General features: G+C 49.6%; 1 protein-coding gene across 2 annotated transcripts in view; it reads left to right on the forward strand.

Moving 5' to 3' along the window:
• Positions 1-3,103: 3,103 nt before the first annotated feature.
• Positions 3,104-23,955, forward strand: part of LOC118208197 (prolyl endopeptidase-like) — a 28,330-nt gene continuing 7,478 nt past the window's right edge. Inside the window, exons 1-10 of one of the 2 annotated variants that reach the window (XM_035382626.1) lie at positions 3,104-3,300; positions 4,078-4,152; positions 4,732-4,865; positions 5,023-5,153; positions 8,162-8,371; positions 8,554-8,675; positions 9,510-9,615; positions 11,060-11,251; positions 14,305-14,502; positions 23,054-23,157. In XM_035382626.1, coding sequence (XP_035238517.1) covers positions 3,259-3,300; positions 4,078-4,152; positions 4,732-4,865; positions 5,023-5,153; positions 8,162-8,371; positions 8,554-8,675; positions 9,510-9,615; positions 11,060-11,251; positions 14,305-14,502; positions 23,054-23,157 — 1,314 coding nt within the window. In that variant the 5' untranslated portion in view covers positions 3,104-3,258. Of the gene's footprint in view, positions 3,301-3,361; positions 3,494-4,077; positions 4,153-4,731; positions 4,866-5,022; positions 5,154-8,161; positions 8,372-8,553; positions 8,676-9,509; positions 9,616-11,059; positions 11,252-14,304; positions 14,503-23,053; positions 23,158-23,955 lie in introns of those variants that run through there. The other variant, XM_035382637.1, reaches the window with a different exon arrangement.

A 23,955-nucleotide genomic window follows, 5' to 3' on the forward strand; every position in this document is an offset into this window, starting at 1 on the left:
TATACCACAACCCAATGCAGAAAGGTCAGGGTTTTCCCCAACATCATAATTTCACAAACGCGGCATCTTCAACATGGTGTGTCTCTATGGACAGAAAAGCCTCTCACAGGCATGCAGTCTTAAAAATCCCATAATGAGAAATAGTGCCAAACGTAGACAATAAGGCCAGGGTTAATGTGTAGTTGTGTGCTCAGAGTTTATGATGGTGCTGTTCCCTCTTATTTGTTTGTATTGTGGGAAGGCCACCGGTCAGGGTCACACACAGATAGAGCAGATTAAAAAACACTCTATTATGGAATAATGCCTCCACATATCCCTGCTGTAAACATGCAGCGCTGCTTGGAGACAGATGCTCTCAGAACATGTTGATAAAACCTTTGCTTGGCGGTGTTTTGGTAAAGATGTTTGCCATGTAAAGGCTTAAAGATTGAATAAAAGGTGGGGCATTATTATACCTATGAGCATAGTAGGCTACTTAACCCAAGCAGCAGCTTTTTAGCCATACAAGTTTCCCTGGATGAGTGTGCTGGTATTGCCAAGTTCCCCCTTATTTCTGTGTTGAACTGAATTGCATTGAAGTTTAGAAAGAAAGAAAAAACACAATCACAGATTAATTCCTTTAATTTGTTGACCTTACAGAAAAGGACTACAGCTCTGTGAAATAGACTAACATTTAGAACAGAATTTAAAAATGATGAAAAAAGTCTAAATTACCACATCCAAATGACTTTCCCCAGTTTTCATCAGCTGTAGTGTTTAACAGCAGAGCAATGGCATTTCTCAATAAGAAAAAAGACTTCTGCTCCCACCTAGTGGTGACACTGAGGAATTTGCATCATATTCCTTACGAACTAAGTTATTGAAAAACCGAAACACAAAACTTAAATAACCAGAACTGAAGAGAGATTGGATTGAAAGAAAGCCAGCATGTACAGTGTGCATAGGCCCTGGGTTGCAAACCCCAGATATACTGTATTATTGTTCCAGTGGCAGAGCGTGACAGAATGGATAAGAGATTACTTAATCATATTTCAGTACAATGCAGGTTTGGTTAAATTCTTTTTGTTTTTTCTTTCAACTCTTCACTTTCTACATACTGTTACATATCAGAGACCCAATGTTCATGCTTTAAGTCAGACTTCTCTGATTTCAGCTGTAAGTCCATCCATTAAATATGCAGCCTCTCAAAATAAATTATTTGCTACAACATTGCTAAGTGATGCGGTTGTAAATGTGTATTTTACTTAGGGATTCCAAACCCAGTTTTGGCACTCCTGTGTCTGCCGGTTTTTGTTTATGTTCTTGAAATATAGCCAGTGAATGGTGTGCGTACCCTGTGACTGATTGGCGACCGTGTAAATGACATCATATATTGTGAGAGAACTGATCTGATTAAAAGCATTTTTGGAAATACTGAATACTCATCATTTATAAGATGGATATACAGTATGTTACAGACAATGTGGAATTAAGTGAGGAAATTATCCCTCATTAAACGGACTATCACAAATGACAAATTAAATACGATTAACAACTGGCTATACTTCCATCCATCAATCCATTCATTATCTATATTTTTGTTATCTATATATTATTTTGGTCAGGATCGCAGGGGGTGCTAGAGCCTATCCCAGTGTGCATTGGGCGGGTGGCAGGAGTACACCCTGGACAGGTCGCCAAACTATCACAGGGCACGCACACCATTCACTGGCTATACTTTAAGAACATAAACATAAACCAGCATTGCATCACATTACATTTATTGTATGTCGCCTTTATCCAAAGCGACATACAATAATCAGCAGATGCAGGAGCGCCAAACCTGGGTTGGGAACCTCAGAGTAAAATATACATTTACAATTTAACTCTCAGGAATACTAAGGTGTGATATGACCAAGAAGGCACAAAGGGCTCATTTATAACCAAAAACTGTGCTGTTAGGCTAACAAACAACAATGCGAATTGCAACAAAAAAAGTGTCACTAGACCGTTAACCCATCCTTACACAGCTATGCCTTACACAGATCATCCCAAAAGAAAATACAAAGAAAGAAAGAAAGAAAGAAAGAAAGAAATGATATCTGAAGGGGATCAAGAGAGCCATGGAGCCAGAACAGGAGACATTGATGTGGAAGTGTGGGCAATGAGCGGGGAGGGCCAGGTGCCCAGAGGCAGCAGGAAAGAGAGGTCTGGTAGGTATGTAGGTTCTGGTGATCTTTTGAAGAAATAACAGAGCTGGCCCTTTAGCTGCCCAATAGGCTGGCACCAAAGTTTTGAATTAGCTGTGAGATGACTGTGGTGGCCAGCAGAGGGAAATAAGCAGTGTAATGACATGCCTGAGCCTGGGGATGATGTATATCAGATGAGCTGCATCATTCTGGATGAGCTGCAGAGGTCTGATGGTGCAGGTAGGAAGACCGGCAAGGAGGGAATTGCAGTAGTCCAGGCTGGAGACAGAGGGGACGGAGAGAAAGAGTTGTGTGTCGTCAGTGTAGCAATGATAAGAGAGGCTATGTGAGGAGACAGAACCATGGGACAAGAAGAGAGGACCATGGACTGAATTCTGGAATGCTGGGGGGGGGGGGGGGGGGGGGGTCCCTGTTGAGAGATTTTGGAGTCTTCAAACCAGGTAATCAGGGGGTGGTGGTCAACTGTGTAAATAGCAGCAGAGATGTCAAGGAGGATCAGAATGGAGGAGAGAGAAGCTACCTTTGCAGTGGGGAGTGCAGGGTTGTGTCTGTTGAGTAGTCAGCTCCAAAACTGGTGAGGGTCCCGAAGATTATTTTGAAAGAGGAATGGGTAGTTGATTAAAAAACAGTACATGTTTTGGAAAAAGGGAACCAGAGAGAGAGCTACCCTCTATTTCTATTTACACCTGGTTGAAATGATGTGTTATGAGAAGGAAGTTGGTTTTGTGAAGAATTATTTTAAATCAGTGGATGTATATTATTGCCACGTCATGCCACAAAATATTGATAATTTTCCCATCAGCACCATCGAAAATAGAGAAATTCGGCATCATAAAAATTTTCTAACGATAGATGGCGCCCTCTAAGTTTTAGCTACTTTTATTCAGCTCTCTCGCCTTTCGGCTCCTGCTCTTTGTGCACTTATTGACTGCCGTATCCCGACAGGTCCTAGTTTTCCAGTTACGAAGCAAGTTAGGATTTATAACAGCCACTGTCTTATTGCTCTGTTAATTTACCGAGCTACTATTTATAACTGTTCATTTTATTGGGTCTCTTATTTGATTGTAAAATGCCTTTCCAATACCCCAACGTGTACCGCGACGAGTCGGTTGTAAGTAGAAACGTGTGCCTATACAGCTAAGGACTGGAGCCGGTATCTGAAATGAATATTCTCATTTGCTTTGTTTCACGTTAACAAGCTAGACTAACTAGAAACCCTGCTCTGCCCACAAGAATGGGCGAGCGAACTCACCAGATATCTGGTTAACGTTAGCTAGCTGCAGTTGGAATTCAGGATCTTTTGTGTATGCTTGTTTGTCAATTCTATTTCTTGCTAGTTTAACTAGAGGTAGTATATACAGTCTCAGTGCTTAGTCAAAATAGCCGCGTTTTAGGTGGCTAGCTAGCTAATTAGCTAAATTAATTGTTATGTATTTGCTAACAATTTAGCGTTTTGCTCTTTATCATTGACTTGGATAATTACGCTAACGTTACATGTTATAGGTAGAGACAACACGGCTAATGCTAGCTAGAATATCAAGTTCATTACTTAGCTACCTGCCAGATTAATCTAACACTAGACTATAACATTTGTTTAGTAGCGTTAGCAATTTATCATAGGTTGTTCTTAAAATACTGGACACGCCTGTATTCACCACTATTTTGTCGCAGTTACAGCTTTTGCTAGAATGTATCGTTACCTCTGGCTGGATAAATTACTTCTTGAAATTTGCCGTGTAGATCACTGTGTAGTGTGTAGCTAGCTATATCTGCGCGGTTGCTGCTTTATCGAGAGTTGAAGTTATTTTAATGTGAACTAATCTAAACGTTAGACCGTGTATAATCTGGTTCATATGTATTTTGGTACCGATCATGTGATTCCTGTCAGGTGGATGACTACCATGGAGAGAAGGTACCGGACCCCTACAGCTGGCTGGAGGACCCGGACAGCGAGAAGACGCAGGTAAGACAACCAACACCAGCCTGCGGTTCCCCAAACGTGCTTGGCTGATTACGTTAAAGATTTAGGATTAACACACGTTCTGTCGATCCCTATTCACATATCTTTTGTAAGAATAATATGAAATAGTAAATACTGGAGAAATGGTCAAGCTGTGGATATTTTACTTTAAACCTATGCGAAGAATCTTTTTGATGGACCACATTCTCTGGACATAGCAAGGTGATGGACATGGTGTTGCTTTGTTTTCGAGTAAAGTTTGTTTAATTTTGTTGAAGGTATGGGGCAAAGTAGACTTTGCTGTAACTTGTCATAATTTCAGTTGGCTTAGTTTGATAGACTGCTCTTTGCTAGTGTGTATTTACAGGTCCATAGATAGTAACCTATATGCTTTGTATATGTACTGTTAATTTGCCTTTTATACTTGTACAATGTTTTTAAGATTTAGGGTCCAAAACTTGATGCATGCAGCCATATTACCATGATAAAACTTCAGCTGGGCATTGTGGGAATGTTTGCAAACGATGTTACCAGTGCCCCTTGTTGATGGTATTACAGTGATTTGGTTTGGCTGTGTTGCAGGCCTTTGTGAACGCCCAGAATCAGCTGACAGTACCGTTTCTGGAGGGCTGTGCCGTCCGGGACCTCTTTAAGGAGCGCATGACTGAGCTGTATGACTACCCCAAATACAGCTGCCCCTTTAAAAGGGGGAGTCGGTATGTGATGGGGGTCGGGGTGGGGTTTGGAGCATAGTTATCCAATCCTGTGATCACATTGAGCAGGTACAAAGCTTCTTCTAGAGGCTGAGCCGTGGGCTTTGTATGAAAGATTACTCAAACCCCTATTGCACCTCCTTCCCCCCCTCTCTTATAGATACTTCCACTTCTACAACACGGGCCTCCAGAACCAGAGCGTGATGTATGTCCAGCAGACCCTGGAGGCAGAGCCGACTATCTTCCTGGATCCAAACACCTTCTCTGAGGATGGCACGGTCGCTTTGAGAGGTGGGAATTAATAGTACTGCTTGATACTGGAGATTAGTAGGGGCCAGATATGGTTGTCACACCACAGATACTTTAAATAGGAATATGTGAAAGATACAAGTTTACAGTGAGGAAGCATGCAACATGTGAAGGATTATGGGATACAGATACTTGGGCATCCCATAATAATAACTTGCTTTACAGTTGTGGCCAGCTGTACCCCTTTTGCACTGGCACATTTGAACTGAGCCGTATTTAACCCCATTTGATCCAAGCTTGTGAGCACGAGTTTGAGTTGCTTTCGCAGTATGCTCTGTTAGCCTGTAACCCGGGGCATTCCAAAAACCGTCCCCTGCATTGCAGTGCATTGTGGGTACCGCTGGCTTTTTAGATAGTTTCAATCATGATGGGTTGAGAGGAGCCGATTTTATTTCTGATGCTGGTATTTAGTTTTTTCCTTAAATAAGGCGCATGCATTTCCCGAACCAGATATGCAGTGTTGATGAATGTAGCCACCAAATGATTAACAGACAAAAAACATGGATTTTCTTGCGAGAACATTATGCCTTGCTTTGTGTTTAGCATTATAGGTGTTTTGTATTTGAAAGGAAATGTAGTTAAAGATTAATTTGGGATAAATATTACCTTGGTTTAAAAAAGTATGGGACTATTTAGAGCAGCCTGTAGGCTTTGCATATGTATTGTTAATTTGTTTGTCATCCATGAAAATGTTATAACTTAGTTATAACTTAGTCCATAGTGTCCGCAATTTGATGCAAGTTGTCATGTTCCCTAGGTAAAGCTTTAGCTTAGCATTGTGGGAATGTTATCCGTGGGTTTCAGTTTTGCCAGTGTAAAAGGGCTGCTAGTGGATTATCCTTGTTCTGTTTGTCTGTGACCACACTGGCATTTGGACTGGCCTTTCATGGACGAGAGCCAAGCTGTGGTCGAACAGCCTGTCATTATTATTTTGTCCACAAGATGGTATCATGTGAGGGAAAGAAGGTTGGCTTGATATAGGCTATGTTAAACATTTTGAAACTAGGTCAGACATTTTCTTCATGAATACCTTTTACAACCAGCTGCTCTGAAAGTAAGACTGTTTCAATGATATTTTGATTTTGGCAGAATTTAGATTTTATTCTGGAAGAAGTGTTGTCTTTCACAGTGCAGTTACACTAAATAAGACATTTAAATGTTGAAACTAAAATACTGTCTAAAATCCACAAGGCCATACAAATTTGAATCTCTGTTTAACAGATGCCCCACTTAACTTTTCTCAGAAAAGAAAAAAAAACCTACCAGAGGATTCATTAGTATTCATTTAGTTTACTCTCTGTGGAGTTCTTGAGCTGATTCACTGGACCAATCCTGTCCTTGTGCCGCTATTTTTGGAATTATTTATTTGTTGCTTTCAAGGCACACTTGCTTTGGGGTTGTGCCTATATATAGGCTACCTTCACACCGGTTTCTTTCTATCTGCTTGTTTTGTTTACCTGCACGCAGTCAAAACGAAGAAGGCAGATGTGAAATCAGCTCATCGTTTAAAAGTTCTGCTGTTGTTATAGATGCCTCTGCCTGTTTGTCTTTTGGACAGTCGACGTGACCTAGATCAGTCCATCCATTTCCAAGCTGAATATTATTAGTGTTATGTGCTGGTTTTGCGAATCAGTAGAGTCAGCTCTCCACTCTGATTTGATTGCTATGAAGGAGACATCTTAAGAATGCAGCACAAATTTTTTTCTGCTTAAAAAATACAGAATCCTGTGTTACTGAAACCTCTCCAGTGGAAGACTTGTTTTGCCTTTCATCAACAACCACTGTGAAAATTATTTTCATGTCTTTTAGTGGCTAGGCTTTATGCGACACCACTTTGCCATACCAGTGGTGTTTCTAAACTGACACCACTGGGAATCTAATGAACATGCTCACTGGTGGTCTTTCTAAATGCACTATGAAAATAACATTGAGATAACTGATTCTTCTAATTGTTCTGCTCAAGTTCGCTGAGAGGGGCTTGGAGATGCTAAATCCGTATTTTTACAGGGGATCCAGTTCTGTTTTTGCCTGCTTACTAATCCAAGCAATTGTTTTTTGTGGGAACTCATTTTGTAGTGGAAGCTAGACAAATATACATTATAAAAATGTCAACATTTAAACAAAATCAGATTAAACATGATTTTCTGGTTGGCAATTCATTTCTTTGACAAGTTGCTGTGGTACAGGCTGAATCATGTACAGCTAGCTTGGCAGTTGCATCAAAATAAGCCTCTACAGAGTGATTAACCCCTTAAGTCCCAGAGTAGGTTTATTTGCATTAATTCAGCTTTTTTATGGTGAAATTTTCCATCAGTCTGCTCACACGATATATAGTTTGAAAGTATTAAAACTCATGGTTCTACATCCTAAAATGGTTTTAGGATGCCAGTGTTTTGGCGACAGTGGTTCCTTATTTTGTAACACGGGGTGGCGAAACAAGCTTGGGGGTCTTCACCTTCTGTGTGTTCTGGAAAAACGCAGATGTCATGAATCGCTGTAAAGTCAGTGTTTTTATCACAGTAAGGATCCAGCGAACAAAATCCACAGTGATTTTATAGCCCAAAGAACATGCTAACTCGGACAAGCATTGACAGAATGTCCATTGTACATGTGCGAGCTTTTCTGATGAGTACTGGCCCAACAGTCCCTCAGTAAAGCAGATGGGACACACTGTGCCCCAGCTATTACTAGACCTGTACAGTATAAGGTCTGCCCAGTACACTGCTAGCCAGTGGTGAGAGATTATAGTGACAACCAAAGTGCATTTTAGCTGATGAAATCACATTTCTAATGGTATATAGATTGTTAGGCTTGCATGAAAGGACACACATAATTTCTCCTGCGTAGACAAACCATTTGTTTTTGAGTACACATGCTGAAAATGTTGCACACTGGCAAGAAAAGTTCTTCAGGGTTTATCCCTAGAATGGTTGTTGTTTCATGGGTCCCCTTGGCAATGAGTGTGAGCACATATGATCTGTGTCTCCCAGGTTATGCCTTCTCGGAGGACGGGGAGTGTTTGGCGTACGGAATAAGCGCGAGCGGCTCGGACTGGGTGGAGATCCGGTTCCTGCGGGTGGAGGGCGCGGTGGAGCTGGAGGACCGGCTGGAGCGCGTCAAATTCAGCTGCATGTCCTGGACCCATGACGGCCGGGGCCTGTTCTACAACTCCTACCCCACCCAGGACGGCAAGAGCGATGGTGAGATGAGATGTGTACACGCACACGGGTGCATGCGCCCACACACACACACACACACACACACACACACACACACACACACAGCGCGTTACGCACAAGCCCTCCCTCACAAACAGACTGTGTGAAGTACACATCTTTTCCTCTGTTGGAATGCTCATCTTGTTTGCTTCACTTGCCCATAGGCACAGAGACGTCCACAAACCTACACCAGAAGCTGTATTACCATGTTTTGGGTACCCCCCAGTCTCAGGACATCCTGTGCGCAGAGTTCCCCGACCACCCAAAGTGGATGAGTGGTGCTGAGGTAAGGTGTGAAGTGTGAATTGTAGTATACTCCAGACTTGTGTAAAGCGTGTGGGAAAATGTACAGTTTAAACTGGTGGAAAGCATTGACACCATCGTGTACGGACAGGTGTGCAGTTTAAACAGGTGTGTAGACAGGCGTGCAGTTTAAACAGGTGTGTGCAGGCAGGTGTGCAGTTTAAACAGGTGTGCAGACAGGTGTGCAGTTTAAACAGGTGGGTAGACAGGTGTGCAGTTTAAACAGGTGGGTAGACAGGTGTGCAGTTTAAACAGGTGGGTAGACAGGTGTGCAGTTTAAACAGGTGTATGCAGACTGGTGTGCAGTTTGAACGGGTGTGTGCAGGCAGGTGTGCAGTTTAAACAGGTGGGTAGACAGGCGTGCAGTTTAAACAGGTGTGTGCAGGCAGGTGTGCAGTTTAAACAGGTGTGTAGACAGGCGTGCAGTTTAAACAGGTGTGTGCAGGCAGGTGTGCAGTTTAAACAGGTGTGTAGACAGGTGTGCAGTTTAAACAGGTGGGTAGACAGGCGTGCAGTTTAAACGGGTGTATGCAGACAGGTGTGCAGTTTGAACGGGTGGGTAGGCAGGTGTGCAGTTTAAACAGGTGTGTGCAGGCAGGTGTGCAGTTTAAACAGGTGTGTGCAGGCAGGTGTGCAGTTTAAACAGGTGTGTGCAGACAGGTGTGCAGTTTAAACAGGTAGGTAGGCAGGTGTGCAGTTTAAACAGGTGTGTAGACAGGTGTGCAGTTTAAACAGGTGCAGAGCGTAGACTCTGCTGTGTGCAGACCAGTCATGGTGTCTGATCTGCGCTGACAGGTGAGAGTCTCCCTCTCTGCAGGTGTCTGATGACGGGCGCTACGTGCTGCTGTCCATCCACGAGGGCTGTGACCCTGTGAACAGGCTCTGGTACTGTGACCTCCAGGACATCCCCCAGGGCATCACAGGTGAGCTGCCCCTGTCTAACACGATCTGCTTCAGACAAGGGAATCACACAATATGGCCTCAATAGGGAAACTTTGATGCTCAATGAAATTGGTATAAGAGTCAAAACTGCTGCTGTAAGTGCTCCTGAGAATGTGGTTTACTGAAAGATGTTTTTTAATCCTCAATGGCATTGACCCTTAAATTATTCCAGTATCAACATTTTGTTTGTAGTCCCAAACAATAAAAAAAAAAAAAAAAAAAAAAAAAATTTTTTAATTGACATGTTCGTGTTCTGTATTTAAATAGGGATTTACCTGGGTTGTGGTAATTTTGTGCAAAATGCCACAGAAACAGCTTTTACAACGCTGACGGTCTAGGGCCCCCCTGTTAAAGCCAACGCCAACGCCCCGATGTCTGAGGGTGAGGGAGAGAAATCGGGCAGAAACACGGCAGCACGAACCGCAGGATGTCGCCGTTGCCTGGTTACGGGCCAGATATCACGGTGCGAGTGCTCGGCTGAGCGCGGAGCGCGCCTCGAAACGACGAGGGGGGGGGACCGTTCCGGCGTGCGACACGCGGCCCCTCCGGCCCTCGCCGTCCGCGTCGGCGTGGAAACTCGCTGGGCTCGGTCGCGCCCCGATCCGCCGCCGACGGAGCCGAGAGCCGAGCCCCGAGGGGGGGGGGGGGGGGTTATTAATATTCATGAGACGGCGAAACGCAATCAGAGGCCCCCGCAGATAATCTGGCGGATAATGAAGCGGGTGACTCAGGCGGGCGCCCGGACGTGCGGCGGCGCTGATTCCCTTTGTTTGCGCTGATTGGGGGACGTGTTTGTGTGATTGTTGGAGTGCGCTTGATGAAGCGGAGCCGGGGCTAATCAGACGCGCCTTTCTGCCGCCGAGCGGAGGGGGTCGCACTCAGCCCTGATTTATCACCCTTCACAGGCGCTGCCTAAATCTAATCAGAGGCGAGGCCGCGCGGCGCCCCTCTCCGTCCCCCGCCTCCGCCGCTGCGCCCGCACCTTCACCGAGCGCTCGACTGCGTTAATAAAAAAAAGGTTCAGGAATTAAAATTGAATATATCTTTCGCGACTTATGCCAGATCCTCAAAGGTCTGTCTGCATTTACATGAAAATCTTTGAGAAACTACGATAAAAATGTATGATATTTAGAGAAATGGGTCACCAGATTTACAGTAAAAGGGCTTTGCTATACCCTGGATGATTTCTCAAAAGAAGGTTTACCTTTTCCTGCAGAAGGGTTTGTGCCTTCCTTTTGAATATTCAAAAGGTGGCCTATCTGTGTTTTCCCCTGTTGAATTCATCACACTGGTCATGCCTGAGTGTTAATTGAACTGTTTGTTCCAAACGTCTGAACTGTACTCGGGTCATAGTCCCGAGATCATGGGCGGGGCCTGTTCTCTGTACGTTTCATTTCCCTTGGTCATTTGTCATCTCTTTGACAGGTCTGTTGCCGTGGGTGAAGCTGATTGACAACTTCGATGCAGAGTACGAGTATGTTACAAACGAGGGTTCCGTCTTCACGTTTAAGACCAACCTTAACGCCCCTCGGTATCGCCTCATCACCATTGACTTCAGCCATCCCGACATGGCCGACTGGAAGGAGCTCATCCCACAACACGACAAGGATGTCATCGGTAAGAGTGCCTGCACCCTGTGTCACGTGTTTATACTGCGCCAAGTCCACAGTGCATCCCCCAGTAGAGCACAGAGCTCACATACGAGGGTTTGGACTCTGTGCCCTTTGCTCAGATCCTGATACCTAAACTGCCTGTTGCTGCTCTCGTTACTACTTTAAACACTGCTTCACACTGCTGCTCTGACCACTGCTCCACAGACCACTGCTCCACACTGCTGCTCAGACCACCGTTCCTCACTGCTGCTGTGCCCACTGCTTCACACTGCTGTTCAGGCCACTGTTCCACACTGCTGCTCTGGCCAATGCTCCACACTGCTGCTCTGATCACTGCTCCACACTGCTGCTCTGACCACTGCTCCACACTGCTGCTCTGGCCACTCCTCCACACTGCTGCTCTGGCCACTGCTCCGCATTGCAGCTTTAACTGCCACTCAACATTGCTATTATAAACCAATTGATGCATGTACATGCGCTCGACTGTAAGGGGGTGCATGTGCGTGTTTGAGTGGGCATGAGTGTGTCTGCTCCTGCCCTTACAGACGCTCGTGAGAGCTGAGCGTGTCACGAGCCTCTCTGTCATTACGAGGCGCATAAACGTCTGCTCCCCGCTGCCACGCATCCGCGGCTCAACGACCGCAAAATTCATCCGTAACCATGAGTTAAGGGCCATTTCATGGAGCTGTGCGCGGCGGGGCTAGCAGAGTGTGCCGCCAGAGAAATTAATTTCCTGCTCCCCCTTACGGGGGTTACGGTGTGGGGGGGAGACGCATGCAGGCGGCATCAGTCATGGGGGGCGGCGGAGCGGAGCGGAGGGGAGGGGTGTAAATCCGTGATTTAGCATCGCGCTCAGTGACGGGCGCGTGGGAGCGGGGACGCCGAAGTCCTCTTCCTGTTGATTTAGGGAGCCTTGGCTCCATGTGTCACCCATGCAGACAGCCTGCTTTTGTACGGGGCGGGGGAGACTCCGTGCAGCAGGAGCATCTTTTTATTTATTTGAAAACGAAAGCAATTTCATTTCGCACTGCCTCGCAGAGACGGGGAGGTAAATAAATAACACGGCGGACTGGGTGTCTGTGCTGTGTGTAGACATTTTTGTTCATTGCCTGGTCCTGCCGTGGAAATAAGTCAGTTTGGAGGCCGCAAAGATGTACAGCCGGGGTGGCCAGCCCTGGTCCTGGAGAGATACAAGGTGTGCTATTTATCACGGTTATGAGGGGAGGAATTACAACAGTGGCAGTCCAGTTATCTCACTACAAGGCTGGGATGGTAGCCGATGTCAGGGTTAAAATGAAAACCCGCAGACCCTGAGGTTCATTAAACCAGTGTTGGCCTCACGAGGCCTGGTGAGTCAGAACCCAGACAGCCGATGAGCATCTCTAGTGAGTGCTTCCTGGATTTACAAGAAGGCTGGTGTGCTTCTTGTCAGTTGAAGTAGAATTTTTCAGGTCATGCCGTGGCGACATTGTGTCATGTCACCGAGCACCACTCGAGCCAGAAACTGTTGATAGGTTTGTGTTCCTGGCCAAAAACCTGTAAGAGCGTCTGAGCAGACCGAAGAAGTTTGGCTTACACAAGAGTCAGGATCCATGCACACCAGCATAAAAGGGAATACTTCAAAAATTATTTTATGTTTAAGAAGCCATTTTTTCCCTGTTAATTTGCGCTCGGTCACTCCTCTGACTAGCTTGTGGTTTGGTTCAGTTTGCTGGGTGGTTCCAGCCTTGGCCCCCCTCCCTTAAGTGGCTTTAGCTACGGGATTCTACAGAGGCTGTGTGGAAATCGTGGCTCTGAACTGTCATAGCGTTTGGGAGCCAGGTAACACTTTTCCCGAGCTGTGATTTTCAGGTGGCTACTGATTTTTATTTTCGGCCTCGGTGAAGAGCGCTGAATGATAATAGCGTGGAGGCTTCGTTTGCGGAGGCAGTCTTGAAGTGGCCTTTTGAAGCGCTTTGATGAGCTGTTTCTGGCACAAGCCCTCCCGCAGAAAGGCCCTTTGGCAGCGAGGGCCGGGTGAATATTTGCCCACCGCGTCTCCTGTAAAGGGGAAAAAAGGGCAAGAAGGACTGTTCATCAGGAAGAATAAAGGTGTGTGGCTGAGATGGAGAGAAAAGGTCAGATAACAGCTCTCCCTTCATGCATCGCTCCCCCTTTGTCTCGAGGAGCCAGAGGCCCTTTCATTTCCCTCCTTCGTGGACCCGAACGCAGATCGCCCGCCCCGATTATCCCAGCGGGCTGAAGTCGGTCCAGAGACGACAGAGCGGGCTGCGTGCTTTTTCTGTTTGCCACTTTTGTTTTGTCGCCGGGAGAGCAGCCCAGAGATGGTCTGACAGCGAGAGAGGAAATGAAAGCCGACGCCTCTCGCCGCCGTTTGTTTGTTTGTTTGTTTGTGTGTTCTCTACTGTGGAGAGACATTTGAGTAAACGCCTCTGTTTAATCAGAGTGTGTCCTGACTGCTGCCAACATGATTGCTCAGTCTGCTCCAATTTGTACTGGAGGTGATTGTTTTGAGGTGGAATCAGTGAAATAAGTGAACAAAAATGTGTTTTTTTTTTAAATGTGTTTCATACACAGTAGTTCTGCTGTTGGATAAATGGACTAGCCAGCAAATTTCACAGCCTCTCTGTGGAATACATTGTTTTCAGTTTTGGCATTTGTTGCTATATGAACCAAGAGCATTTGAAGAGCATTTTGAATGTTAAAAGTTCACTATTTTTTCCCTCACCTATTAATACATTTTTTTGTACGTTATATATGAATTAATAATGCATTTGTATTATCCAATGAAAAATGGCCAACAGGAGTAAAACGGTACCTTCTCATTATGTACTGAGGTACCAAAGCTCATTCTACCTCACGCAGCTTAATTTCCCCGAAAGAATGAATGTTTGTGTGTGCCGTATTTTTATGGAAAATATTTTTCCGCATTTTTTTCATCCGTCAGTGTTAAGATATTTAAAGTGATTAACCACTGCATCACTTTTTAAAAGGTTTGAGATTATACAAATTTGACGCCTGACCCCCCTTCTCATGCCCTCTCTCCCTGTCTCCCAGTGTTTGCCACCTGCTCGTACGCCACCTGCCTGTTTGTCTGCTTCCTGCACGATGTGAAGAACGTGCTGAAGATGTACCGCTTGGAGACGGGGGCGGAGCTCCGCACCTTCCCGCTGGACGTGGGGTCCGTGGTGGGCTTCACCGGGCGCAAGAAGGATTCGGAAATCTTCTACTACTTCACCTCTTTCCTCTCCCCAGGTACAGGAAGCGCCGCGCCGCGTCGCATGTCCCGCATCACATGACACGCGGTCACTTCCTGTGTAAATGACCCTAACCCTAACCCAACAACCATCAGCTTACAAATCCTTCTGATTATACAATCTCATCCCTTTTGATTGATAAAGGCTATGGAGAATACATTGTAACTATTGACGTAGTACGTGCTAAAATGGCATAAACCACTGCTTCACCCAAAAATGAAGTTTAAGATTTCACAGTATTCTGGGGTGCAGTGTCAGCACCGTTAATACAATGCTGAAACGGTGTTTTGGAACAATGCTGTGCCCCAGAACATTGGCATGCTTAGGTTGAGACTTAAACAGATATACACACTTGGCCTACTTTGACAGGACTGCTCGATGAAACTGTGCCCAACAAGGTCTGGAAGTTTTTGAGTAACTGTGGCATTATATTTGGAAAGAGCTGCTACTCTTGAGTTTTTCAAATGTAGGTTTTTGGTGCTTTGAGCGCACCAGATAACTCTGTTGTATCAGGGTGAGCTGCAGCGGGTATCTGGAGAACTCGTCAAATCTCTGCTGAACTGTCTGGGTGGATAGCTGTCCGTATAAGTGGAAACATCAATTTCACTTTTGGATGAACTGTCCATTTGAATATGAATTAGTCATGCAGTGAATAGCACAGAGGTCTTCTCTAACAGAGGTCATTACTGGTGTGGAGACTGCAGCCAGGTCACATGTTTGGGAGCTGGCGGTCGTGCGTTTGAGGTCTCCCTGTGCTGCGTTTGGGTGGAAGGCTGCGTACAGGCCTGGAGAAGCCGGCTCCCCTCAGACCTCCTCCCGCTAACGCGGCCACGCCCGTCTCTCACGCCGCCGTGTAAAAAGAGCACGCTCCACGGGGGTCCGTTTACCCATCCACCCAAACTGCCTTCTCTCCCACCTGTTCCTCCTCAGAGCGTAGCGAACCCGGCGGCTTAGTCACCTGCGTGTCTGAAAGCAGCTAATGTCTCTGGTGTCCTTCAAAAGACCGTATATCCACAAGACAGGTTCATTTCCCCTGGGTTCCCCAAAAACATGGTGTCTAGTCACGTGGGCTTTGAACCAGTATATTAGTCCTCGACTTATGAGACCTTTGTAGTTTATCGAGCTGGATGAGAACTTGTTAAAATTGAACCAAAAAATGGATGTTCCGACCTGCACAACACCGACTGCATGTAAATGTGAATGTGTATCGACGCCCTTATTCCCTGCGGTGCCGTGAAATCTTCTCCCTCTTTATCGCCGTATGTAGACTGGAGCAGGGCTCTGCTTTCTCAGGACCTCTGTGTGGGGAGAGGGCTCGCACTCACAAAGGCTGTCTGGCCCAATTTCGTACTTCAAATGTCAGAAAAGTTAGGTCTGTTCTAATGGCAACTAGACCGAAAGTGTAAACGAAGAGCACTTTCAAACTTCTGCCTGCTGAACACGTCCCTTACCCTTCTCACGTAGTCTCGTAGCTCCCATATATGTATATATATATCGCTGCTGTAGCAGCTATTTGTTTACAGATGGCCAACTGAAGGAAAGCCGCTCACAGCACTACTGATACTAAGGCTGGAGCACCGTGGCTGAGGGTGAGCCAGCTTTTCGGGGGGGACATCTTCTCAGTGCCTGAGCGTTAACGCGTGTGAAATGTTCCGTGCGGCTCACCGGAATTCGGCGGAACAGAACGTCGTTTGTGAAATGGAGCTTAGCGACGGCGCGGCCGCTAGCAGTCTGATGGGCCCTGCTTGGCAGGCCGCGCGTCCAGCAGAGAGGAGCCGGCGACGCCTGCGTCTGAGCAGCCGCGCGTGAGCGCGTTTCTCTCCCCCTCATCCGGGCGTGTTACCCGCCGCGCGTAAGGCTCCCGCCAAACGTGTGCGCGCCGGTCGCCATTGCCGTTTAATGATATTTAAATGTGCTTTTGAACATGGTTGAATGCCTGCATTTTCATGGTGAGGATTTTCGAAGTGCAGTTATGAGGACTGTTGACAGCCTTGGTGCTCACTGCATGATGATCTGAGTAGACAGACAGACAGCTGGACTCTTCTTCTCTCCTCTCTCCTCTCTCCTTTCTCCATCTCCCTCTCCTCTGCTGTCTCCCCTTTCCCTCTTTCAGACACCCAGATTAAAGCAGACAGAAGAATACTCCCCCCATCCCTCTGTAACAGGCCCTGTTTTTTTTGTCTGTGACAGTGTGGCCAGTGGGCCGCCATGGCAGTGATTCACCGCCCTGGGGGGCTCGACAGCTCCGTCCAGGCGGGTCACATGTCAGATGTGTGCTTGCACCCCCCTCCAATTAGGCGCTGGCCTGCCTCCTGGCAGATTGTTAGCAGCATGTCACCTGGTGTGGAGGGTTCCTACTGTGCCAAAAAGGCAGATTGTATTTGTGAGCTGCTGGTTAAAGCGGCTGTGTTAACAAGGTGCGTCTGAGCGAGAGGGTCTTTCTCTCTCGCTCTCTCCATTTCGGTTTTTACCTCCGATAACTCTACCTCTCCCTCACTCTGCTTGCTCTTGCTTGTTCTCTTTCAGCCTCCCCTCAGTCTCCCTTTTTCTTTCTCCTCCCCTCCCTCTCTCTCTCCTTTTCCCCTCTCTCTGTCTCCCTCTCTTCCTCTCTTTTCCCCTCTCTCTCACCCCCCCTCCCGCTGTATCTGTCCCTCCCTTCTCTCTCTCCCCCTGTCTCTCTCTGTGCTGTGGTGCTGTGGGCTGGGTAGCAGAGCGCATTCCCCCTGTCTCTCTCTGTGCTGTGGTGCTGTGGGCTGGGTAGCAGAGCCCATTCCCCCTGTCTCTCTCTGTGCTGTGGGCTGGGTAGCAGAGCCCATTCCCCCTGTCTCTCTCTGTGCTGTGGTGCTGTGGGCTGGGTAGCAGAGCGCATTCCCCCTGTCTCTCTCTGTGCTGTGGGCTGGGTAGCAGAGCGCATTCCCCCTGTCTCTCTCTGTGCTGTGGGCTGGGTAGCAGAGTGCATTCCCCCTGTCTCTCTCTGTGCTGTGGTGCTGTGGGCTGGGTAGCAGAGCGCATTCCCCCTGTCTCTCTCTGTGCTGTGGGCTGGGTAGCAGAGTGCATTCCCCCTGTCTCTCTCTGTGCTGTGGTGCTGTGGGCTGGGTAGCAGAGCGCATTCCCCCTGTCTCTCTCTGTGCTGTGGGCTGGGTAGCAGAGCGCATTCCCCCTGTCTCTCTCTGTGCTGTGGTGCTGTGGGCTGGGTAGCAGAGCGCATTCCCCCTGTCTCTCTCTGTGCTGTGGGCTGGGTAGCAGAGCGCTCTCCCCCTGTCTCTCTCTGTGCTGTGGTGCTGTGGGCTGGGTAGCAGAGCCCATTCCCCCTGTCTCTCTCTGTGCTGTGGTGCTGTGGGCTGGGTAGCAGAGCGCATTCCCCCTGTCTCTCTCTGTGCTGTGGGCTGGGTAGCAGAGCGCATTCCCCCTGTCTCTCTCTGTGCTGTGGGCTGGGTAGCAGAGCGCATTCCCCCTGTCTCTCTCTGTGCTGTGGTGCTGTGGGCTGGGTAGCAGAGCGCATTCCCCCTGTCTCTCTCTGTGCTGTGGGCTGGGTAGCAGAGCCCATTCCCCCTGTCTCTCTCTGTGCTGTGGGCTGGGTAGCAGAGTGCATTCCCCCTGTCTCTCTCTGTGCTGTGGGCTGGGTAGCAGAGCGCATTCCCCCTGTCTCTCTCTGTGCTGTGGTGCTGTGGGCTGGGTAGCAGAGCGCATTCCCCCTGTCTCTCTCTGTGCTGTGGGCTGGGTAGCAGAGCGCATTCCCCCTGTCTCTCTCTGTGCTGTGGGCTGGGTAGCAGAGCGCATTCCCCCTGTCTCTCTCTGTGCTGTGGTGCTGGGTAGCAGAGCCCATTCCCCCTGTCTCTCTCTGTGCTGTGGGCTGGGTAGCAGAGCCCATTCCCCCTGTCTCTCTCTGTGCTGTGGGCTGGGTAGCAGAGCCCATTCCCCCTGTCTCTCTCTGTGCTGTGGTGCTGTGGGCTGGGTAGCAGAGCACATTCCCCCTGTCTCTCTCTGTGCTGTGGGCTGGGTAGCAGAGTGCATTCCCCCTGTCTCTCTCTGTGCTGTGGGCTGGGTAGCAGAGCGCATTCCCCCTGTCTCTCTCTGTGCTGTGGGCTGGGTAGCAGAGCGCATTCCCCCTGTCTCTCTCTGTGCTGTGGGCTGGGTAGCAGAGCGCATTCCCCCTGTCTCTCTCTGTGCTGTGGGCTGGGTAGCAGAGCGCTCTCCCCCTGTCTCTCTCTGTGCTGTGGGCTGGGTAGCAGAGCCCATTCCCCCTGTCTCTCTCTGTGCTGGGTAGCAGAGCCCATTCCCCCTGTCTCTCTCTGTGCTGGGTAGCAGAGCACATTCCCCCTGTCTCTCTCTGTGCTGTGGGCTGGGTAGCAGAGCGCTCTCCCCCTGTCTCTCTCTGTGCTGTGGGCTGGGTAGCAGAGCGCTCTCCCCCTGTCTCTCTCTGTGCTGTGGGCTGGGTAGCAGAGCGCTCTCCCCCTGTCTCTCTCTGTGCTGTGGGCTGGGTAGCAGAGCCCATTCCCCCTGTCTCTCTCTGTGCTGTGGGCTGGGTAGCAGAGCCCATTCCCCCTGTCTCTCTCTGTGCTGGGTAGCAGAGCACATTCCCCCTGTCTCTCTCTGTGCTGTGGGCTGGGTAGCAGAGCGCATTCCCCCTGTCTCTCTCTGTGCTGTGGGCTGGGTAGCAGAGCGCATTCCCCCTGTCTCTCTCTGTGCTGTGGGCTGGGTAGCAGAGCGCATTCCCCCTGTCTCTCTCTGTGCTGTGGGCTGGGTAGCAGAGTGCATTCCCCCTGTCTCTCTCTGTGCTGTGGTGCTGTGGGCTGGGTAGCAGAGCGCATTCCCCCTGTCTCTCTCTGTGCTGTGGGCTGGGTAGCAGAGTGCATTCCCCCTGTCTCTCTCTGTGCTGTGGTGCTGTGGGCTGGGTAGCAGAGCGCATTCCCCCTGTCTCTCTCTGTGCTGTGGGCTGGGTAGCAGAGCGCATTCCCCCTGTCTCTCTCTGTGCTGTGGTGCTGTGGGCTGGGTAGCAGAGCGCATTCCCCCTGTCTCTCTCTGTGCTGTGGGCTGGGTAGCAGAGCGCTCTCCCCCTGTCTCTCTCTGTGCTGTGGTGCTGTGGGCTGGGTAGCAGAGCCCATTCCCCCTGTCTCTCTCTGTGCTGTGGTGCTGTGGGCTGGGTAGCAGAGCGCATTCCCCCTGTCTCTCTCTGTGCTGTGGGCTGGGTAGCAGAGCGCATTCCCCCTGTCTCTCTCTGTGCTGTGGGCTGGGTAGCAGAGCGCATTCCCCCTGTCTCTCTCTGTGCTGTGGTGCTGTGGGCTGGGTAGCAGAGCGCATTCCCCCTGTCTCTCTCTGTGCTGTGGGCTGGGTAGCAGAGCCCATTCCCCCTGTCTCTCTCTGTGCTGTGGGCTGGGTAGCAGAGTGCATTCCCCCTGTCTCTCTCTGTGCTGTGGGCTGGGTAGCAGAGCGCATTCCCCCTGTCTCTCTCTGTGCTGTGGTGCTGTGGGCTGGGTAGCAGAGCGCATTCCCCCTGTCTCTCTCTGTGCTGTGGGCTGGGTAGCAGAGCGCATTCCCCCTGTCTCTCTCTGTGCTGTGGGCTGGGTAGCAGAGCGCATTCCCCCTGTCTCTCTCTGTGCTGTGGTGCTGGGTAGCAGAGCCCATTCCCCCTGTCTCTCTCTGTGCTGTGGTGCTGTGGGCTGGGTAGCAGAGCACATTCCCCCTGTCTCTCTCTGTGCTGTGGGCTGGGTAGCAGAGTGCATTCCCCCTGTCTCTCTCTGTGCTGTGGGCTGGGTAGCAGAGCGCATTCCCCCTGTCTCTCTCTGTGCTGTGGGCTGGGTAGCAGAGCGCATTCCCCCTGTCTCTCTCTGTGCTGTGGGCTGGGTAGCAGAGCGCATTCCCCCTGTCTCTCTCTGTGCTGTGGGCTGGGTAGCAGAGCGCTCTCCCCCTGTCTCTCTCTGTGCTGTGGGCTGGGTAGCAGAGCCCATTCCCCCTGTCTCTCTCTGTGCTGGGTAGCAGAGCCCATTCCCCCTGTCTCTCTCTGTGCTGGGTAGCAGAGCACATTCCCCCTGTCTCTCTCTGTGCTGTGGGCTGGGTAGCAGAGCGCTCTCCCCCTGTCTCTCTCTGTGCTGTGGGCTGGGTAGCAGAGCGCTCTCCCCCTGTCTCTCTCTGTGCTGTGGGCTGGGTAGCAGAGCGCTCTCCCCCTGTCTCTCTCTGTGCTGTGGGCTGGGTAGCAGAGCCCATTCCCCCTGTCTCTCTCTGTGCTGTGGGCTGGGTAGCAGAGCCCATTCCCCCTGTCTCTCTCTGTGCTGGGTAGCAGAGCACATTCCCCCTGTCTCTCTCTGTGCTGTGGGCTGGGTAGCAGAGCGCATTCCCCCTGTCTCTCTCTGTGCTGTGGGCTGGGTAGCAGAGCGCATTCCCCCTGTCTCTCTCTGTGCTGTGTGCTGGGTAGCAGAGCGCATTCCCCCTGTCTCTCTCTGTGCTGTGTGCTGGGTAGCAGAGCCCATTCCCCCTGTCTCTCTCTGTGCTGTGGTGCTGTGGGCTGGGTAGCAGAGCACATTCCCCCTGTCTCTCTCTGTGCTGGGTAGCAGAGCGCATTCTCCCTGTCTCTCTCTGTGCTGGGTAGCAGAGCACATTCCCCCTGTCTCTCTCTGCTCATCTGTTAGGATCTCATTAAAAGTCCTCAGGAACAGAAATGAGACGTTTCTCAGGCAGTCTGTTCAGCCTGCTCATTTTAATGAAGTATTTTATCTCAATCAGGACTCCCAAGGCTGGGAGTGTAAATGGCAGTATGTGTTTAGAATGGTGATGATTCGTAAGCTGCTCTTCTATGGGCTCATCTTACTAGAACTTTAAATGAGCCTGAAAGATTTCAGCCCGGCCCGTCCGAGAGCCCCGGTGTTGCAGCATTTTGAAAGCCCAAACTGATCTGAAGCCAATTTTAACTTTAATAAATAAGTCAGTACAGTAGATACACCCTGGTTTCAGGTATCTTTCATATTTTGTTTGGGGAAGAATTGGCAAATCTGCTTATAATACACAATTTTGTACTTGTCTTTTTCCATAGTCGCTTAAAACAATGGGAAGTTTGTGAGCTTGTTTTAAAAAATCTGGTCGTTTCTTTGGAAATGTAACAAGCGACCTGTTTTTCCATGGCAACGGTTACTTTCACGACGATCGACACACCCCCCCACCCCCCGGTCCACAATCACTCTATTCCCTGCTTGCTTGGACTTGTTTTTGAAAGTGAGGTTGCATAATCTAGTTGTCTCCTAAAAGTTTGCAACCCGGGGGATCACAGTATTTGCATTTTACCATCCCCCCCGCTTTTGTTTGCAGCTCAATCTAAAACCCTGTAAAAGGTTTGTCCAGACCTTGGATTTTCTTTTCGGTGTCTGCTGTCTCACGCCGTACTCCCCTGACAGTAGCTTTCTCTCCGAGGCATTCATTCTGTCACTTGCGTAGCTTCACTTAGACTAACTTGTCTGCTGCTGCCATCCAGCTTGTTCCATGTTTTCCCCTTAAAATTTAAAGGGCTTGCTACAGAGAACCCGACCTGAACCGAGCCTGATGTAAAATGACTGGTCCTGGTCCTGGTCCTGGTCCTGGTCGGGTTTTATCAGGCTCGAGTGACAATTACCGGCTCTGTTTGATTCTGTTTGTCATACTGGGGTCAGCACCAGAGCAAGGGGAATTCACCCCGTCTGTCCAGCAGGACTCCACTCTGAACCTGCCTCCCGGATCCGTCGGGCGGTCCAGTGTTTGGACAGTCTTGCTCGGTACTCTGGTGCTGGGAGTTGAGACCGTAGTTATATATAACTGCTAATCATTCAGAACGTCTAGGTTAGTGCTGTTTGCAAAATAGAGCTTTAAAATTGAAATGACGTGTTGCACTCATGATTCATTCTTTGCGCTTGGAAAGTACAGCAGATGCAATGCCAGGCGGCATTAGGCTATGAAATAGGCAGGATCTTTTGTGTACACAACTGTTTTTTTGTAAGCCATGCCCATTTCCAGATTTCTATCCGAGTACAGACACCGATGATTTTGTTTTTGAATGGATGCAAATAAAGATAGTGTTACCTCTGCATACCTCTATTCTGTTTATATTATATGCATTTATCAGTTAGGAATAGGAGTTTCAGGTACCTGTGACCGACACTACTACTAATCTAGATAGCGGACATTCATCTTCTCCTTGAATGACCTCTGCTGGAAGTAGTGTGGGACGGGGGTGGGGGGGGGGGGGGGGTATTCTGGACCAGGCTCAGTGCTCTACCCTTCAGCTTTACCTCTCTGGGGCATTGGCATTTTGAAAGTGGGACAGGCAGGTGTTATGGGGACTTGGGCGGTGGTCCAGGGATTCGGGGGGTTCAGATTGATGGATAGTTCTCTGCCCCAGGCGGAGAAAAGGCGGAGCTGGCCCAGATTTCTGGCCCGACACCCTTCCAGACCGCGTTCTCGTTTCTCCTCCCCTCTCCCCATCCTGTTTTTTTTCCCTCTGTCTGTACCCCATTCTCTCTCCCCATCTCCCTCCTTTATCACCCCCCCCCCCCCTCTCTAACTTCCCTCTCTCTCTTTCTCCTCAGCCATCATCTACCACTGCGACCTGACCCGGGAGCCGCTGGAGCCCCACGTGTTCCGGGAGGTGACGGTGAAGGGGTTCACCCCGGAGGACTACCAGACCACGCAGGTGGGCAGCCCGCGTCCGTGCGGCCTCCACCCCGCGCTCTTCCTCAGCGTGAGCGCTGAGGGGCGGGGGCTGCTGGGAGCTTCGCGGGGGGTGGGGGAGGCAGGCAGGCAGGCAGGCGGGTGGGCGCGCTCTGGACCTGCTGGGGGTTTCGGGGGGGTGGGGGAGGGAGGCGGGCGGGCGGGCGGGCGGGCGCACTCTGGACCTGCTGGGGGTTTCGGGGGGGTGGGGGAGGGAGGCGGGCGGGCGGGCGGGCGGGCGCACTCTGGACCTGCTGGGGGTTTCGGGGGACGGGGACGGCGAGCGTTCGGGGCGTTTTGATTGGCGCGCTGTGGCGGAGGGCTCTTCCTCTCCGGGGAGGATCTAAGAATAACGGCGCCGGGCTCTGGCTGGGGCGCACTCCACACTCCGTCTGTCGCGGACGCTAAGCAAACCGCGCCGCTAATTGGCTCTGCGCTTGTGCGAGCGCTTTGTGTGCGGGTGTGTGTGTGTGTGTGTGTTTCTGCACGTGTGTCTGTGTGTGTGTGCTGATTGAAGCTCTCGGCAAAGGCTTTGCTCAGTTCTCTCTACCCCCCCATGCCTCTCTCCTCTCTCTGTACTGGGACGTGTTTCTTCGCCCCAGACCTGGCCCTCCTTCAGCAGATTAATGAAGTGCACACAATCCCTGCTGTCATTATTCACAGCTGACATGCAGCCATTTAGAATGAGCTGGAGATGCATACATGCACAGACTGGTGCTCACACACTCACATACGCACGCACACACGCACGCACACTCGCACTTTCACACTCTCCCTCCCT

This window comes from Anguilla anguilla, chromosome 1 (genome assembly GCF_013347855.1).
Source record: "Anguilla anguilla isolate fAngAng1 chromosome 1, fAngAng1.pri, whole genome shotgun sequence".
Taxonomy (NCBI): domain Eukaryota; kingdom Metazoa; phylum Chordata; class Actinopteri; order Anguilliformes; family Anguillidae; genus Anguilla; species Anguilla anguilla.